At 29.0% G+C, this 12,116-nt stretch overlaps 2 protein-coding genes across 10 annotated transcripts; both read left to right on the top strand.

The window, feature by feature from the left end:
* The first annotated feature begins 730 nt into the window (after positions 1–730).
* Positions 731–6,673, top strand: LOC123268627 (nuclear receptor subfamily 2 group C member 1). Of its 7 annotated transcripts, none has more exons than XM_044733871.1 (10): positions 731–1,143; positions 1,355–1,638; positions 1,728–1,766; positions 2,642–2,819; positions 2,939–3,091; positions 3,166–3,430; positions 3,762–4,024; positions 4,123–4,319; positions 4,452–4,729; positions 4,870–6,673. In XM_044733871.1, exons 4-10 carry the CDS (start codon positions 2,688–2,690, stop codon positions 5,127–5,129), a joined length of 1,548 nt encoding a protein of 515 aa, XP_044589806.1. In that variant the 5' UTR covers positions 731–1,143; positions 1,355–1,638; positions 1,728–1,766; positions 2,642–2,687; the 3' UTR covers positions 5,130–6,673. The 7 variants fall into 7 exon arrangements, with proteins under 7 accessions (XP_044589806.1, XP_044589804.1, XP_044589803.1 ...); XM_044733869.1 differs by having other exon boundaries at positions 731–1,284; XM_044733868.1 differs by having other exon boundaries at positions 731–1,638.
* Positions 6,674–6,911: 238 nt separating this feature from the next.
* LOC123269554 (MAP kinase-activated protein kinase 2) lies at positions 6,912–11,458 on the top strand. Of its 3 annotated transcripts, XM_044735351.1 has the most exons (9): positions 7,291–7,639; positions 8,218–8,404; positions 8,863–9,256; positions 9,724–9,863; positions 9,937–10,001; positions 10,071–10,178; positions 10,290–10,388; positions 10,661–10,947; positions 11,018–11,458. In XM_044735351.1, exons 2-9 carry the CDS (start codon positions 8,370–8,372, stop codon positions 11,255–11,257), a joined length of 1,368 nt encoding a protein of 455 aa, XP_044591286.1. In that variant the 5' UTR covers positions 7,291–7,639; positions 8,218–8,369; the 3' UTR covers positions 11,258–11,458. The 3 variants fall into 3 exon arrangements, with proteins under 3 accessions (XP_044591289.1, XP_044591286.1, XP_044591288.1); XM_044735354.1 differs by lacking the exons at positions 7,291–7,639; positions 8,218–8,404 and adding an exon at positions 6,912–7,203; XM_044735353.1 differs by lacking the exon at positions 8,218–8,404 and having other exon boundaries at positions 7,293–7,639.
* Positions 11,459–12,116: the final 658 nt, after the last annotated feature.

Raw genomic sequence — 12,116 nt, 5'->3', positions numbered from 1 at the left:
ATTAATAATACTAAAGTTAGCTGATGTTTTTAATTTTTTTTAATAATTAAATTAGAACAAAAAAATATTTTTTAAATATTGCACTTATAGTTTTTAAAGTTTTTTTTACAAATGAAATTTTTTTTTTTATTTTTTTAATTTTTTCAATAAAAAAAAGTTCTAAAAATTTTTAGATGTGGGCTAACTTAATTTATGAGACTAAAGTTAGCAGTCACTATAATTTTTTAATTTTTTTTAACAAACAAACTTGTTCTAAAAAATTGCATTTTTTATTTTTAAAAATTTTCACGTCAATTTTTTTTGCCATAATTTATTTGTTATAAAATTCTTAAAATTATTAATCATATGCTAAATTAATTTATGAAAATTAATTTAGCAGATTTTTGATAATTTTAATAATTTTTTTAAGAAATAAATTATTGCAAAAAAAATTAGAAAAAAAAGTTGACATGTAGAAATTAAAAAAAAATAAAAAATGCATTTTTTCAAAAATAATTTTTTGGAACAAATTTGTTTGTTAAAAAAAATAAAAAAATGGTCAAGCGACTGCTAACTTTAATGTCATAATTAATTTCCATACTTAATTTTCATTTAGTATTAAAAATAATTCAAAATCTCGCGGGTTTTTAAATTAATAGAGCGCCAATCAAACGACGTCTTGAGTCTTGAGCTCTACTATACTGTATGTATACTACACTACTATACATGAGCAGTATTATTTAAGAAAGTATATGTAAAGTTTCCTTGCCTGTGTAAAACTTTTCTCGAATCCACATGTTTTCATAGGAAGGAGAGCGAGAACGAGTTTTATCTGTAGTGTAATAGAAATTAGAAGAAGTAAAGGCGGACAAGAGGACAAGCCTGGAAACAGAATAGAACGAGAAGTCACGACTAATGCACCTGGGCCGTGTGGTTTCAGCTCCACCAGCCAGTCACCATACCTCCAGCAAACGGAACAAGGAGAGAGATAACACGACAATAGACAGGAGTAGAAAAGAGTTAAGTAGAGTCTCTACTCTAGAGTGGAATGAGTGTGGCTGGTGTGTTGGGCTGACGAGAGAGGAGAAGAGCAAAGGGCGTACGAGTGACTGAAGTTGACCTGGGGACTGGCAGCGGCAACAGCAGCAGTGGAGGCACACCACGGTGAGTGCTACAGGTTACCTGTAGATAGATAGAGTTGAGTTGCGTTCACCTGTGTGTGCAAGGTTGCCTGTTTTGTTACCTTTAAACTCTCTCCCCGCATTCTATTCAGAGCTGATTCTGACTGTGTATGTGTTCGTTCATGTAAGTGTCTTTCTACTCCCTGAACTGATGTCGTCTACTTTACTCACATTAGTGTCTCGTCTCCTTTCAGTGTTATATATATTTAATATAATTATACATACTCTGCTCTACAACATTAGTATCATCATCAATATAGAGTTGACCGACGTTCAACTACACGGACAATAAACTTAAACGTGATATTGTGGCAGATGTGCATTACACCCACTAGTCTTCTATTTAATCAACCTCTCAAGTCAAATTTTAGACTTGTAATCTCCAGGATAAAAAATTATTATATTTTGATGCTGTTGATTCGCGCGTACAAACCTAAACAGTACTCAAATGCGCTGACACTAATATCTTTACAAACAGGTAGTGTATTATTTATATTTTTATACTTAAAAATTACTTATTTTATTAAATATAATATATAATAATAACAAATATTATTATTGTTATAGGTTTCCGTAAAAGTGAATTTATTTTTATTTAATAATTAGGTGGGTTGGTTGTTTTTATTCAATTTATATATAATTGGTATATATTTATATTCATACTGCTGTGAACTATTATATGTTGAATAATATTGTGCAGAATGTAAGTAAAGACGCTGATCTGGCACGCCACCGAAAGGAAAGACACGAAATGGCTACTCAGACTTACGTTTTTTTAAACTCCGTGACCTTTTCGTGTTACCTAGGTGCGGTGTGTATGATACGTTACCTCGTCACAGGTATAATACGTGTCAAGTTGTATGACCCGCCCACACTTATCATTTTTATTATGTCTTAATGCAATATATATATATGTTCTTCTCTTTGTTTAATATACATTTGTATGTATATGTTTATTTAACTCCCTCCTTTTTTTTCTGAATCATTACTAGCCGTGACATTTTTATGCTGTATGATATTTCGTGTTGAAATAATCCGTAAAAAAGAGCTAACAAAAAAAAATATTTGTAAAAAAAACGCACGATTTTATCATTTATTATTAAAGTTCACAGCACGTTAATATAAACGTAGGAGTTGGGTTGTGTTAATGTTAAGTCGAGGCATCTTTTCCTTACCGTAAAAAGTAAGAAAAGAAAATAATGAAATAAGAAAAAAATGCCGCCAACCAAGCGAGAAAATGAGAGCGAAGGGAACGGTTTTATTAATATTTCCAGAAGAAGGGGAATATTTGTATTAATACAAGTATTTCTTATAAATTACAGAATAATTATAATATTTAATTTAAATTACATTACCAGAGCGATTAAATAAATTAATGTAGAATAAAAACAAATTTTTATCGATTTGTCAATCGCTTGTCATTATCACTTAACACACTTTGATACTATAATAATAAATGTATTTATTTTTTATCATTAAAGGTGTGTGCATACGTGTTGTTGTCTCAACTTTTGACTGAAGAACAATATGGACAGGGAGTTGGATAAATGTGACAGTGACAATTTGAATGACGGTGAGGTCGAACGTAAAGGAGAAGTTGAGTTCCATGACCTGAGCTATCGCCGTAATATGGATTATTCTGTTGATCCCGATAGCGAGGTAATAATATTTACTTGTTTATTTAAACTATTTTAAATTGATACAAGTTATTTTTTTTATCATAGAATAAATCGATGTATTTATTTATTATTAAAATTTTTTTATGTTTCATTTTACAGAGAGATATTGAACGCGATCAAAACAATCATTCTGATATGTTAGATGAGAAGGTTGATTACAAAATGGTAAGAGACTTCCGGAGTTTAGGACACCATCGCAATATAGTTCATTTACACAGTGGTATTGAGCACTTGAATAATACTGATGTTGAGGTACTTATTTTTACTCTTGACATCAATCTGTCTATAAATAAAATGTAATAATTTTTATATTTATTTATTGACAGGTAAAACTAGCAAGAGATGTTAGAGGTTCTTTAGGCCTTGGGTTATCGTTAGAAATATGTGTTGTTTGCGGCGACCGTGCAAGTGGTCGACATTACGGTGCGATAAGTTGTGAAGGATGCAAAGGATTTTTTAAACGGAGTATTCGTAAACAACTGGGTTATCAGTGTCGAGGAAGTAAATCCTGCGAGGTCACTAAACATCACAGAAATCGTTGTCAATACTGTCGACTTCAAAAATGCTTGGCAATGGGAATGAGAAGTGACTGTGAGTTACTTTTTTCATTTTATAAATACTTAATATTTTTTTTTTTTTTTTTTTTTTAAATACATTGAAGAGCACACGGAAAGAACAAGATGATACTGGATATCATCCCAGATTAAAAAAATTTCAGATAGTGGCTAGAAAAATCCAGATTATACTGCATGATATCTTGATTATACTCATTGTACTCTGGATTATACTAGCTACTATTTGAAATTTTTTTTCACTCAGTATAATCTGGGATGATATCCAGTGTCATCTTGTTTCCGTGCAATAAGAGAATAAATAGAAATAATTGGGAATTTAATTGCGGAATATAATAAACATAAGCAAGCTTGGGGTGTTACAGCGGTACAGCATGAGCGAAAACCAGTCCTAGGCGAAGCAGCAGCCACAAAATTGAGTAATCGGAGTGCAAGAGTTAAACCAGAGCCTCAACAAGCTGCACCCGAGACCGCTCCTATTTGGGAACCACCAGAAAGTCCAAGTGCCGAAGACCAAAGTAGTGACAGTGATTTGAGTGATGCATTGACACTGGCACGTGACCGTATGCTTATTTCACATGCGCTCGAGGGAATGGCTAAACTCATTGGTGATGTAAGAGAGATAGTATATTAAAATTACATTTGTTTGTTTGTTATTATGAATTATTTATTAGTTCGTAGTATTAACCCAAGGTTAATTTATTAAAACAGAGTGTAAATGGATCCGATGAGCCAGAAGAGGAGTGGACTGGCCAGCTCTTATTCGAGCGGCACACAGTCTTTGAATTACGGGCACCTAGCCCAGCTCCAGCATACTTATCAATACACTATATTTGTGAAAGCGCCGCGAGATTATTATTTTTGTCCGTACACTGGGCACGAGGAATCCCCGCTTTTCAAGCCCTCCCGTAAGTATTGATTTTAGTTGAATTTTTATTCTATTCTATTTTTTTTTTTTTTTTTTTTTTTTGTAAATAATACCTTTAATCGCTTGTAAGCCGCTTATCGTGTTGGTAATTGGATACATGTATTTTATATAGATCGGATGTTCAGACTTCCCTGGTACGGAGTTCATGGGGTCAGTTGTTTACTTTAGGACTTGCACAATGTGCATACACTTTGTCACTACCCAGTATTTTGACGTCAATTATCAATCATCTGCAGGCGAGTATCGCGCAGGAAAAAATAACAGCCAGCAAAGTAAAATTGATAACAGAACACATATGTAGACTACAAGATTGTGTTAGTTCACTACATAAAATGCAGGTTGACTCAACGGAGTACGCCTACCTCAAGGCTTTAACGCTTTTCAGTTCAGGTAAGTCATCCGCTGTGATGTTATTATATACGTCAGTGGGTAATAGCATTGATTAGTTTACCATTACCTTATTAGGAATATCATTCATAATGTAACAATAATTACTGATTATTTTTTTTTATTATTATGTTATGAAATAGATAATATCCTGGCTGACGCTTGGCGTAAAAAGGTTGAAGTGCTGCAGGAGGCAGCATGGACTGAGTTACAGCAACGTATAGGATCAGATCGACTACCTCGACTATTGATGAAACTAGCTCCGCTTCGTGCTATAAACCCACGTGTTTTAGAAGATTTATTTTTCGCGGGTCTTATTGGCAGAGTTAGCGTAGCTAGTGTGGTGCCTTATATACTTGGTATGCAGGATTGTAAAACAGAATCAAATGCCCAAATGGTATGACAATTATTATTTGTGCATCGCCAATCGTTACCTAAGAGTAAGGATTAATTGTTATTACATTTAATAATCGAGGATTTATTTTATACACTAAATTTACTTTATGAGTATTTTTATTTTTTTTTTTAAATTATCTGAAGGCTTTGTTGATGAGTTAATAAGTAGACTTAAATAATAACGATTTTTCCAAATTCACTGAGAGACTTAATTAGATTTTAAATTATTATCATCATTGTAATAAAATTGTTGACGAATTGTTGACTTTATTATTAGTAATTTAATAAATATATTTCATATTTTTTAAAATTATAATTGATATACACAGTGTTGTTGCTCAATGTGTATTCATTAAAAGTTGTTCAATCTTTTATATGTGTATATATGAGCATTAAAAAATATTTTGATAAATAGTTGAAGAAAATTTTTTTGATAATGTCTAATTTTAAAAATGCATTTGGATTGTGTTTAATGATAATCCTAACAATAACTATAATGATAAGAATTTAAACTTCGATGTAAGTATTTTAGAGTGTAAAAAATATATATAGTGATATATATTTTTTTGGTGGAAAATGAAAAGAAAATAAGTATATATGTTAGAGAGTAAAGTTAAATTTATTTAGTGTTGTACCTGTTGAATTTAATTTTGTTTCATTATTATAATACTTATACGTCATTTAATATTATTATTATTATTACATTACCTAATATTTCTCATGTTATACCCGAGAGAATTTTCCGCGAGAAAGGAATTGAACGTTCTTTTTTTTAATACTTCCTTGTAAGTTATTATTATAAGATAAAATAATTGGACAAGCAATACGTACATAATAATTAGGCAAGCATCTAGACATGTTTATAACTCATTTAATTATAGTCAAGTGATAATTTAAATTCTATTGAATTTCGAGAATGCCAAATTTTAGACAAAATTATAATTAATAATCATTTCATTAACACTGAAAATCTTTTTACTTTAATTAAAATCATGTCCAATTATAATAAATATAAATATTAATTTGTTTCTTTACATAAATATAAATTAACAAAATAATTATAACTGTGAATAACTTGATGTAATGAACTAATATGTAAAGATTGTACATGGTATTTATATGTACATTTTTTTTTTTCATCAATTAATGTATATTATCATTTAATAATTTAGAATTTACTTTAATTACTAAGATATAATTATTGGTCGACATAATTTAAATGTATAATGATGAAGGTGATACGTTTCTCTTCCTTTGCTCCAGATATATTTAACTATCAAGTGTAAGACTTTAGTTACAAATTGTTATTGTTGTTATGTGGATGATAATATTGTAAGTAAATCTAACTGAAGGTTGAAATAACTAATTACGGTCAAGGTATTAAAAAAATGATTAAATATTGATAACTATGTACAGAAAATTATTAAAAAAAAAAAATTGTGCCTACTAAAAGTTTAATCAATTATTTATAATAATAATTATTAAATGTGATTAAATTTTGTAATTATCCAATTACAAGTTATTGAATAAAACCTGAATTGAAAAATTAAATTTTTTTATTCTTTTCACATTTTACCCCTCAATTTTTAGGAATAAAAAATTTTTTTTAATAGTTCACTTTGAAATTAAAATTTATTTAAAGTAATATATAATTTTAAATTTGTGATGAAAATTTTAAGTCAAAAAAATAAAAAAAAGTGAAAGTAATTTTTTAAATAAAAGAGGTATAGTGACGGCCCTGAAGATGAGTCATCTTTAGATTTTCCAGCATACTTGGTCAGAGATTGTACATCACCTCTTCATCAACATCATCTCTAATTCACATTTAACACTCTTTTTAGTTCCAAGTCATCAAGAAGTAACAAAGTGCAGCAGAACAGGTGTTAAACTCAACAGCTTTATAACTTAAATAAAAAATCGTAAATATTGCAAGTGACATATTTCAAAATAATATTTTTATAAATCATCAATAAGTACCAGTGAGTACACTCCAGTCAGTTTGAAATTGAAGCATTCCCCAACAAAGAACACGAAGAGCAAGAACGAAGAATCACGATCATCAAGCCAACAGCGCAAACGCGGTATTGTACCCACACAACTTATATCCCTATTTATATATATTAACACATATCTAACATACACAATAAGTCTACGCTTTTCAATAATTATTTTACAATTCAGTTTCAGTTTCAGTGTCAGCTGAGATTTTAAAATGCACGGAGCTCAGTTTGTTGGTTCACGCCAATATTTAAATCTTAAAACATTTAAATAATTTAAATTATTATATTTTTTATAACTGACTACAGTGCACTAATTATTAGAGTAATAAATATCATTATTTAATAAGTATACTTATAATTGTGTGATTTTGTGACAATAATTAAGCCTTTTGTGGATTATTTTCCATGATAATCGACAGGTGCTATACACCTCCGCAATTTAACGAGTTAAGTGATGTATGACCATGAACGAGTTCTTAGAATTTGACGACACCGTATAAACCTCTCATTACGCTTGGTAAATTTAATAAAATAATTATTTATTTACTTATCAAGTAACATAACAATTATGCTATCTAGAGAAAATAACAATAATGAACAATTAATAATAAAACTCCAATCATATTTATTAATTTCTTCGGTTGCTGAGGTTATAAACTGTTCATTGAATTAAAAACTCACTTTACTGTCAATAAAAAAAAAGTTTATAAAACAAACAAGTAGTATTTGTTATAATAATAACTTATCATTACAAATAATTGTTTGTTCCTGTCACATTTTAATATAAATTCTATATTTGGTTGTGCGGTAGTCGGATTACGTCAACATAACTTTGTACATATGTACACAAATTCTTTTCTTTGATTTTTGATAGAAAATATTAAGATTCTTACAACGATATCGTGTTGTAAAATATTTGATACGGTAATACTTATAAATCAGCGTTATTTATTTAATCATTTAAAAAAAATTCTAATACTGCTGATTCATCAAATCACTCAAGTGTTTTTAATTTTATTTTAAAAATATTACTATAATTTTGTTTTATTAAACTTTTTATAATCATTAATTTTTTTTAATCCATTTTATTTTCAGCGCCACGTTGTTTAGAATTTTGTTTAATTTTGGAGAAAATAAAAGCAAGAATTATTTTTTGGAGCTTCAAGTTTATTAATCTTTCACACAATCACACAATAAAAAAAAAAAAAGTCAATTTTTTTTAAATAAATAAAAGGATTCAAGCATCAATGTCCAAGTCAATGTCTAGCTGGACCTTTTGGAGGTCAATTATTAATTTTTAAAAATTTATTTAAAAATAATATACATGTTGATAGATATATATTTTAATGTCCGTGTCGCAGTGTCGCTTTGTGTACCTTATTATATGTATGACATTCGTACTCTTAAATGTAATGCCATATTTATCTTATCAATTAGAAATCGGTATAAAAATAACTATCTCACAACGCATCATTGTTTATTTTATCGACCGTATTTTATACATTGTCACAACTGCTTTAGATTATCTCGTCAAAAATAAAATTTATTTTTTTCTTAAAAAGAATAATATTTTTAGCGAGACTAATAATCAATAAACGCTTACTAATTCAAAAAATGCTGAGCTAACTAATAAATAAATAACAATTAATTATTTATTATGTATTACAAATATTTGATTGATGACTCATTGAAATGAAAGTAGAAATGACTAATTTAAATTTATATTTTTGTCTCTAACAGAAAGCCAAGGCGTGTTGGACGATTAGACGTTACGACAAAGCCAAAAGGAAAAAAAAAACGCTCTAAGAAAGTGGATCACCCAGGTAGCATCATTGAGAAAGAAGAAGGCCACACCAGTACTAATAATAATAACACCTGTAAAAATAATAATAATAATAATAATAATAATAATAATAAAATAACTGAAGAAGTAAATAACAGTAAAGAAAAAAAACCCCAAGAGGTGTCGAAAAAAAATATGGATTTTCCAACATCAAGATTAGAAGATCGAGTACCTAAAGAGACACCTATTACAGATGATTATGAAATAAGTAATCACGTACTTGGGCTTGGTATCAATGGACAAGTTGTTGAGTGCTATGATAAAAATACTAGAGAAAAATATGCCCTAAAGGTAATTTGTAATTGTTTATTAATTTTATTATCAGTAGGTCAAAGTTGAGTGCTTATATTTATCGAGAGACAAATTGTCTGACAGACAGATTTATTGATCATTAGTAAATATAAAACGAAATTAAAATGTTTGTATAATTACGCATCATCGACATTCGTAAAGTTGATCAAGTTGGGTTTGGTTGAATTGAGACTGCTGGTCTCCCGTCATCGTCTATTTTTATACACTAATATAAATGATTTTCCTTTGAATGGTTCGGTGTTATAACCGGAAAATAAAGATCATGGTTCAATGAAACGAATCGACAAGAGCGATAAGATGATAAATAAAAAAAAAATTTTTTTTCATTTAACAACTTTTAATATTGATACTATGAAACAGCTTCAAAGGAAAATTTCATTTTCTATGTTGATAATTTCAATATCATGCTTCTGATACATTATTTATTCATGATTTTTTTATTCTAGGTACTTTATGACTGTATGAAAGCAAGGAGAGAAGTTGAATTACACTGGAGAGCTTCTAATTGTAAACATATTGTACAAGTTAAAGATGTTTATGAAAATACTTACGGTGGAAATAAATGTCTGCTTGTAGTAATGGAATGGTAATATTAATATTTTATAAATACTTTTTTATTTTATGTTCAATAAAATTATTATCAAATAAATATTTATCAGCATGGAGGGTGGTGAACTTTTTCAACGGATACAAGATCGGCAAGACGGTGCCTTTACTGAAAGAGGTAAAAAAATATTATCTTTGCATAATATCAGTAAGTTATTTTATTTACTTTTCTTATTATGTATTATAGAAGCTGCACAAATAATGTACGGAATTTGTCTTGCGGTAAAGCATCTCCACGACATTAACATTGCTCATAGAGATCTTAAACCTGAAAATCTTTTGTACTCAAAGTTAGGTAAATACAATGATAATAATACTAAAAAAATAATGGAATTTTTTACTTAGAAATTTTTTGTTTACTCTGTATATAAAATTTTATTTTATTTATTTATTTTTTTTTTTTTAGATAGCTCAGGAGTACTGAAATTAACAGACTTTGGTTTTGCCAAAGAGACTAATATTAAAAACACATTACAAACGCCATGCTATACACCTTATTATGTCGGTCAGTGGAAAAAATAATTACAAAGAACAATATGACACTAGATATCATCCCAGATTATACTCAGTGAAAAAAAATTTCAGATAGTAGCTAGTATAATCCAGATTACAATGAGTATAATTCAGATATCACGCAGTATAATCTGGATTTTTCTAGCTACTATCTGAAATTTTTTTCCACTACAGATATTACTGAGTATAATCTGGGATTATATCAAGTGTTATCTTGTTTTTTCCGTGTATCAAGTAATTTTATTTATTTACAAAAATTTTTAGCTCCTGAAGTGCTGGGAGCAGAAAAGTACGACAAAAGCTGTGATATTTGGTCGTTGGGAGTGATAATGTACATTTTATTGTGCGGTTTTCCGCCGTTCTACAGCAACCACGGGTTAGCGATTTCACCAGGAATGAAGAAGAGAATACGTCTAGGACAGTATGATTTTCCAGCTCCAGAATGGGAGCACGTAAGCACTGAAGCGCGAGATCTCATTAAAGGAATGTTGCGTACAGATCCAGCCGAACGATTTACCATCGAAGATGTTATGAGAAATAATTGGATTTGTGTATGTATTTTAAATTTCAGTTTCACTTTTTACTTTCTAATTTTTTATTTATTTATTTGATAAATTATAGAAACATACTGAAGTACCGCCAACGCCGCTGCATACCGGGCGAGTTTTGCGCGAAGGAGAGGAACTTTGGCCTGAAGTACAAGAAGAAATGACACGATCTCTCGCGACGATGCGTGTCGATTATGATGCCGCCAATTTAAAACAATTAGACAATTCAAATAATCCATTGTTGATTAAACGTCGACGAGCGAAACAGGCCGCCGCTATGGGAACACCCTTGTCTCCTACACCCGCCTCATAAGAGTCTATTAACTATTTAATTGATCGAATCAATCATATAATGATTGTAAAATGTCTGTATACGACAATTAGAATTGTTGATGTTTTAATTACGATAGCTTATTGCTAATGTATTGACAATATCGTAAAAAACACCGCCCACTGTGCAGCTATTTTATAATATACTTATATAAAATATATTAATTAATCATGTATACAAATATATATTTTAAATATATAATTATTCACATTAGTTTAGCGTGGCCTAGATTGTCAAAAAATATTATTGAAGAATATGTACAAGTTTTTAGAAAATAATGAATTTAATTAATTATTAGCGTGTTACAAATTTAATTGTGATACAATTTTCAATTAATGGCACTAATATTATTTTATTAAGTGTCCTAATTATAAAAAGTTAAATAAGATTTACGACCGTCCAAGGTTTGCATTTTTTTCTTACAATCGTAAATTATAAATACGAAATTGAACAGTGGACAGTCAAATGAGCTTATGAATAATAATTAAATAATTTTAAGTAATAAAATAGGTATATTTATGAGACTAAATAATAAATGATTCATTAAAATGAAAATTTGTTGAAACAATAAGGGGTTTTAATTTTTAAAAAAAGGGTAGAAAAAAATATTTAGAGAATGATTTAGTTAAGTGATAATATATTCATAAGAAAATAGTTTTTTTATTTTTGTTTTAATGTACTTGGGTAGTTTAAAAGGAAGATGATTGTTGAGTTTTGTAGTATTGACACCAAGCACGTTAACACGTTTACGTCTATTACAATATGTCTTCTTGTAATTGTTCATTATTAACTACAATAATTAGTTTTATACTCATTATTAATGTGATTGTATTGATTGATG

The sequence above is a fragment of the Cotesia glomerata genome, linkage group LG7, assembly GCF_020080835.1.
Source record: "Cotesia glomerata isolate CgM1 linkage group LG7, MPM_Cglom_v2.3, whole genome shotgun sequence".
Taxonomy (NCBI): Eukaryota; Metazoa; Arthropoda; class Insecta; order Hymenoptera; family Braconidae; genus Cotesia; species Cotesia glomerata.
Note: the sequence above shows the minus strand (reverse complement) of the source record. Positions and strands in the feature narration are given on the sequence as shown.